The sequence below is a fragment of the Hydra viridissima genome, unplaced genomic scaffold (genome assembly GCF_058129835.1).
Source record: "Hydra viridissima isolate aposymbiotic clone 2 unplaced genomic scaffold, HvirCarnegie_v1 scaffold_1, whole genome shotgun sequence".
NCBI classification, from domain to species: domain Eukaryota; kingdom Metazoa; phylum Cnidaria; class Hydrozoa; order Anthoathecata; family Hydridae; genus Hydra; species Hydra viridissima.
This window is the reverse complement of record NW_028324300.1, coordinates 12,183,490-12,191,091: the sequence shown is the minus strand read 5'-3', so window position 1 is coordinate 12,191,091 and position 7,602 is coordinate 12,183,490. Positions and strand designations below refer to the sequence as shown.

The following is a 7,602-nucleotide window of genomic DNA, read 5'->3' as shown; positions in this document are numbered from 1 at the left end:
ATACATACATACATACATACATACATACATACATACATACATACATACATACATACATACATACATACATACATACATACATACATACATACATACATACATACATACATACATACATACATACATACATACATACATACATACATACATACATACATACATACATACATACATACATACATACATACATAAGGTTGTAAAAACTGGGTTGAGCAGTATTGAAAACAAGTGACAGAAATATGAGCTTTTTTCAATTTCTCTTTAAGTTTTATTTACATTTTATTTGTGTTTTATTTACATTATATTTGTGTTTTTTTTCTGTGATGTTTCAAACTTTTAGCTTTTAAAAAACCGAAATGTAGATGTTACGTTACTAACACAATAATTGTTGTTGCTTTAATCAATGACAATTTCAACTACATCCAAACTTTCTAACCGTTATATATGTTTTATTAATAACTATGAAAACTACAGAATTGCATATGAATACAATATTTCAAAATTAATAAAACTTATAATACAGCAATTTTTACTGCGTAAATAATATATGCTTAAAAGTTAAAGTTTCATTGTTATCAATGGAGTTGTATTGAACAACCCTCCTATAGGTAACTACATACAGAATAATTTAAATATTGCCAATGGGTTACAAACAATATTTTCAAACCATCACTTAAATTACTCTCACCGGATGAGCGAAATATTTTTCGAAGATCTTTAAGATTATTTTCGAAGAACCAGAGCCTTAAAAATGACGGTTTCAACTTTTATGGTCAGCATAGTAATTTTGTAATCTTTTAAGTATGTTTAGATCATTAACAATGTCATCAAATTATTTATAAATATATATATATATATATATATATATATATATATATATATATATATATATATATATATATATTTCTATATGATATTATCAAATTAAATCACTTTTAATGATGATGATGATGATGATGATGATGATGTTGATGATGATGATGATGATGATGATGATGATGATGATGATGATGATGATGATGATGATGATGATGATGATGATGATGATGATGATGATGATGATGATGATGATGATGATGATGTTAGAGATTATTTTGGCAAATAAAATTTAATCGTTATCTTCAGGTGATCTTATATCTTACGGTATCAGCCTTTGGAGCCCTTTGTAAGTCTATTTTAGTGCTTTACATACTTTTAAAGTCATTATTAATAACAAAAAGAGTAAGAAATTGGTTTAATTAACTTTTATTTTGGGTTTTTACTCCGAAGAAAACTAAAACGTCCCACCGAATAGGAAATTACATGTTTAAAACTTTCAAAATATCTTATTTAAAGCAAAGTTTTTATTTTTCAATTTCTTCTCATTAATTTTTTTGAACATTTTTGACATATATATTTTTTTGGCCCATACGCCATTATTTATAAAAAAACCTAGCTTTTTAAAAACGCTCATTCTTTAAAAAAATCTAACTTTAAAACGCTCATATTTTTTCTTTAGACAAAAGTTTAGCTTTTTCCTTGCTTAGTTTTTTAAAATAGCTGGCTTTTTTATAAAAACCCTATTGTCTTCTTATGAAAATTCCATAAAAAAAAAAGCTTTACCTTGCATACCTTATCTTATTTGTTTCAAGACGCATGCGCAGAATTGCTATTCAGTTAAAACCATTAAAATTATTTATAACAAGTTTTAAATTAAAAATAAATTAATTAAAATTAAAATTAAAATTAAATTAAATTAAAATTATGCATGAAAAAAACTTGCCTCACCTAAAGCCTTGTTTTTTTAAACGCAAAAGAATTCTATTTTAAAAAATTTCAGAAAATTCGATTTACATCTTAAAAGATTTTAAGTTGGTTATCACTCGTTAATTCCTTCGTTAAAAATCAAAAAACCAATCGTTGATGCTAAAATTCCGAAATTTTTAATTAAAGGTTCTCAGATTTTTGAGAAAAGTCCGAAGTTTTTGAGTGTCAAAACTATAACAAAGTTCAACTTTTTCCAAAAAGCCCAAATTTGGAATTCGGAAATAGTCGAGATTTTTCAATATTAAAACTCTTTAAAAATCCTTTTAAAAGTTGCTTAAATTACTAATTTCTATTTTCTCACTCGGATTTTTACAAATAAAAATTAAATCAAACAACAAAACTTTATCAGTTTTTTTCTGTTCCGCATTAATCAATCACTAAGTTCTGTTACAAAATTAAGCAGTATTTACGAAGAATAATTTGTGTGATCATTATGCGAGCTTCTTTGTTGTTAACTTAGTATAAAGCAACATTAGGTAAAAAAATATTTTCATATGTTCTTCTCTTGGATAGGCGTTAAACGCTTTCATTCGAGCTCTTTATTCTTCTAGTAAAAGAAATTTTTGTTGCCACCAGATGGTTGGCTTGATTTTTTTTTTTTTTTTTACAGTTCTTGACGAAATACAACTGTCTCAAAACAATCTTATTGCAACTGGAAAAGTCATGTATAAAGAGTTTAAGGTATCTTTTGAATTAAAGCCATTTTCATTTTACTATGACTCTACTTCAAACAGTGTAATTCACTTTACTATCGGAGGTAATGGTAATAACTATGGAGATAGGAATCCTGGTGTTTGGGTGAATAATGATAAACTTCGAATTTATTCCAGTTTAAATGGAAATCCAAAACATGACCCTATCGTACCAAATGTTAACCTGTTGATTGATGAATGGACTTCGATTAAAATATCACAGACATTGGTTGACAAAACAACCTATCAGTTCAATGTATTTGTAAATGACTTAAATACTAACACAGTTAATAACAGTGATGCAAGAGAGTTCACTAATATTTTAGTTTACGCTGCAGATCCATGGTCCCGAGTTCATAATGGGTTGATAAGAAATTTACATGTTATTGGTTTGGATGATGTCGGTAACTTAATTGTTTTATAAAAAAAGTTCGTTTTTTAAAGAAAAAAAAAACAAAATAAAAAGTACTTTTTAATTAATAAAATTACTTTAGTGTAAATGGTTTGCATTACTTTTAGTTTACTCGCCAACAATTGACACTATCTCATTTTATAAAGATGTAAAAAATAATGTAACCCTGTCCTTATCAGACGTAGTTAGAATTCCTGCAAGAGAAGTTTTCGGAGGTGCGTTATATGCAATTAGGATACCGTAATATACTACCTATAATAGATTATTTATAATGATTATAATATAATAGCTTTTAAACAACAATTGCTATATAATAATTATACTATAAAAGTAATAGTATATTTTTGTTAATAGCATAAGCATGTTATATTTATTATTAAGTCTGCCTGAAGTTCTGTCAGTTTTTGGAAAAAGACAAAATACAAATTTACTTTAACGTTAATAAACTTGATTAGAAAATTAAATTGTCATTATGGCAAGAAATCACTTATAATAATGGCATTAATCATTACATTTAATAAAATTTCTTGACAGAAATGCTTGTATTTTGTTTTATTCCAAAAACGGACGAAACTTTCCTATAGAACTATTATTTTTAATGATAAGTAATAGTACATAATAATTGTTATTTTATAACTATTATTTGCAGTTATCATATTTTAGTTTTTTACATTATAGCTTAATCGTTTAATTGATTTTTTATGTTTCCTGCTTAAAATCATACGTAAAATAAATTTATAATTAAGTAATTTATTCTTTAACAACTTATATACTTTTAACTTGTTAAACTTAAATTGTAATGAAAATGTTTTAAAAAAAGTTAATTTTTAAACAGGTAACTCTCTGGCTATTTTTAATGATCCACTGGTTAAAGAGTCATATGATGCTGACGCATGCATCTTCAAGTGCTTGCAAAACAACAAATGTTATTCAATCAGTTTTTCGCAAATCGGAAAAGTATGCATCTTGTATGATACAAATATCAGAACAAACGAAAAATATCTTCGTGAGAACGCTGATTGGGACACTTACGTGTTGTAAAATCTCTGCTTAGAGTTTTAGGAGAAAGCATTTATGTCAATTAACCGTGAACCAATGAGTTAATTTGGTTGAATTGATTTGCATTAAGTGACGTTAATAAATAATAGTAATTAGTACTTTTTTCCTTTTTCTATACAAATTGCTAAAGTTTGTTTTTAGCATTCAAAATATCGTTTTGTTTTACTTTAAATTTAAAAAGCGTTTTTGATTTTCGATAAATAACATAAAAGGCTTTTACTTGATAAATAAACCCAATCAATAAATTATCATTATTAGAATTGTGGTGCATAATAATAATTATCATGCACCCCAACTATCATGCACCCAAAGTTCCCTAATTATTAGGGATACCCCTTGATTATCATGTTGCCAAAACAAAACATTAGAAATGAATAGAGGGTATGTGAGAAGGAAATGAGGTGGGTAAGTAATATGAGGAGATGAAGGGAGGAGATGAGAAGAGAAGATGAGAGAATGGAGAGGAGTCTATAAAACAACTTTTTTTTTCTGAAAATTACAGTAACGCGGTAAATTCAAAATGAAAGTCCATTTTTTTCTACAACAATCGATTGTGGCAATTTTAAAATTAAAGTCTGTTTTTAAATAATTTCAATTTTAACTTTTGGAAACAAACATGTCGTGAGAGCATGCTAGAACACTCTACTGATTTAAAAAAACACTGACACTAATAACACATATGAACCTCATAAAATCAATTTGGAATCAGCGACAATTAAAACTGCGGATCAAGCAATAAATAACAATAAGATGAATTTCTTATAAAGTAATTCTTTAGCTTTTCCCTGTAGTTTTATGTGGGCAAAAAAATGTGGGTTGATTTATTGTGAAATTAATCCTTTTTTTTAAGACAGTTATCACATCTTGCTTTCGGAAAAAAGTTCTACAGGTGTTAATATTTGTTGTTAATATTAAGTTTGACATGTAAGTAAAATTACATGTCAAACTTAATATTAACACCAAAAATAGTTATGGATAAATGAATTAAAAACTTACCATCGTATTTCGAAAAGAATTACCAAACCAAGAACGGCGTTGAATAAGATGAATTACTAAAGAAGTAGTATAATTTTTTATGTCAATTATTTTGCTGTTTTCTGAAATCTCTGGTAATCCTTTTGAAGACTTTATCTATATCAAGAAATATGAAGTAAGACTCATTTATTAACAACCAACTTCTTCTTTGTTTGAAGTTGCAAGAGTTATGGAAGACATTTCTTTAATGTACTTTACTTAGAGTCACACGACAATGTAAGTGCATTAACTAACAAAAATAAAATTTTTCTAAAGCTGACTGGCTTTACTCATAGGTTTAATCTTTTATGATTTATTTTAGTTTTTTTTTTAAATAAAAAAGCAACATTGGATTAAAAAAAGAAACAAACAAAAAAAAAAACATGTAAAAGCTAGAGCTTGGCACTTCCGATAAAAGTTCCGATATTCCGTTAGTATCGGACAAAGGAAAACTGAAAAGTAAAAAGTAGTCAAATTTTAAACTCTTTTTTGTCAGTTTTTAACAAATGAATATTGATGTAGACACATGAAAGTTTATTTAAAATATACCTTTAGTTCTAAAATAAATGTATTTAAGTCATTTTTATGGCTCCGAAAGTTACGGTTTTTCTCATTGATGCATGTTAAAAAAGTACCACTGTAAAATGTTATTTTACCCATGATTTTTTTTGTATATTCCGAAATATTTTAAAGTGATAATGGAGCTAAGATGTTCAATTTCTTGTTGGTCAGATTTTTTTCTTTAAAAGATAAATATATTTCAAAAAAATAATAAAATAACTTTTGCAATTTTCATGTAACGTAAGTTAACAAAAACATGATCAAGTTCTGTTTTTTTGAAAATTTAATTTGAAAACTTAAATTTTGTAATATTATATGTGAAAGAATATTAAATCTTATAATTATACATTAATATTTTTGAATAACGATGCTTAGTTAAGGCACATTTTCATTTTGAATTTGTGTAACGTAAGTTAAAACTACATTTATTTCCAAAAGTTTTAGCGCTTTTTTCGTAAAGTTTTTTAACATAAAAAAAAACGATTTTCATCGCAACTCCCAAGGGGTTTGAAAAAAAACAAAAAATTTTTAAAGTTACGGTTGTTTATAAAGACGAAAACTATTTTACATCGCAATTCCCTAAAGGTTTTTTTTTTTTATTCTTTATACGCCAATAAGTTTTGATTAATTAAAAGTTATTCAAGCAAAACTTAGCAAAATTTGCTTTGCATTTTAAAATGGCTAAAAGTTCTAAACAGAGAGTTAAAACTTATCAAGCTGCTTATCGCCAGAGTGATTCCGAACGGAAAAAAAATATGAATGCTGATCACCAAAAAGCTCATCGTCAACGAATAAAACAAGATCCGGAAAAAAAAATGAAAGAAAGAGAAAAAATAAAGGAAAGAGTCCGAAAGTATCGAATCAAAAAGAAAGATTCTGCAAAAACAGTTAATTTTTCTACCATTATGAGTGTTCAAACAAAAGGGAAATTGCTCAAGAAAGTCCAGAAATCATTGCCCAAAGATCCCGCACAACGTTACGAAGTCCTAGCCACATTGCTGAATGGATCATTCAACAAAGAAACTACTCTTCCATTAAATAGCGTGAATAATCCAGCTTTAACTGAAGTAGAAATAAAAGTAAAAAGGTTCTACTGCGAAGATGACATTAGTCGACTGTCTCCAAATGTTAGGGACTTTGTATCAGTAATTGAAAATGGAAAGAAGATTAAGATCCAAGTTCGTCACCTTCTTTTAACCATGAAAGAAGCGTACCAACTTTTTAAACATGATCACTTAGATATCAAGATTGGATTAAGCAGGTTTTGTGAATTACGACCAGTAAACGTTCGATCTATGGCAAATTTGCCTCATAATGTATGCGTTTGTACTTACCACGAAAATATGCGATTTGCTTTGGATTCCTTGGTGAAAGTTGATCGTTTACTGTTGTCTAACATTAAAATTGGGAAAGATATGTCTCAAAATTTTGTTTGTAAGGACTCATTAAATGATTGTTTCTACAACAAATGCAACAAATGCAAAGATTTAAAGTTTTTCCAGCAATTCCTGGCCACCATTGAACCCCTTAACTTTGAAACAAGTTGGTACCAATGGCAGAAACCAAATGAAAAGCGTTACGCTGTAATCGAAAAAGTTAAAAAGTTTGGAAGTGGTAAAGAATTGATTGCTCACATTATGAGTATGAGAGAAAAATTCACAACTCATGCCAATATCAAGGGTAACCAATCTAAATGTTTTAAACTAAGCATTACTAAATCCATGAATCCATCATTGAATGTTGCTACTATTCAGGTTGACTATGCAGAAAATTTTAAGTGTTTTAGTCAGAATGAGCCTCAAGCAGCACACTATGGCCAAAATCAAATTTCTCTTTTAACTGCAGCTATTTGGCAAAAAAATCTTAAAACTTTCACCATTGCATCTGACTCTCTGGATCACACAAAGACCTCCTTAATTGCAAATTTGGATAAGTTATTGGAGTTTATTTCATTTAATACCCAAGAAATTCACATTTTTAGCGATAATGCTACATCGCAGTTTAAAAATAAAGTCGTGATGAGCGCAATAATGCACTTTGAAAAGAAATTTAACAGAA

At 27.6% G+C, this 7,602-nt stretch overlaps 1 protein-coding gene across 1 annotated transcript in view; it reads left to right on the top strand.

Moving 5' to 3' along the window:
- The first annotated feature begins 637 nt into the window (after positions 1-637).
- The window catches only part of LOC149893369 (uncharacterized), a 51,683-nt gene continuing 44,718 nt past the window's right edge, over positions 638-7,602 (top strand). The window contains exons 1-6 of the mRNA XM_090098480.1: positions 638-772; positions 1,126-1,165; positions 2,417-2,902; positions 3,018-3,125; positions 3,746-3,947; positions 6,587-7,543. Of these exons, the coding sequence (XP_089954606.1) occupies positions 752-772; positions 1,126-1,165; positions 2,417-2,902; positions 3,018-3,125; positions 3,746-3,947; positions 6,587-7,543 (1,814 nt within the window). The 5' untranslated portion in view covers positions 638-751. The remainder of the gene's footprint in view (positions 773-1,125; positions 1,166-2,416; positions 2,903-3,017; positions 3,126-3,745; positions 3,948-6,586; positions 7,544-7,602) is intronic.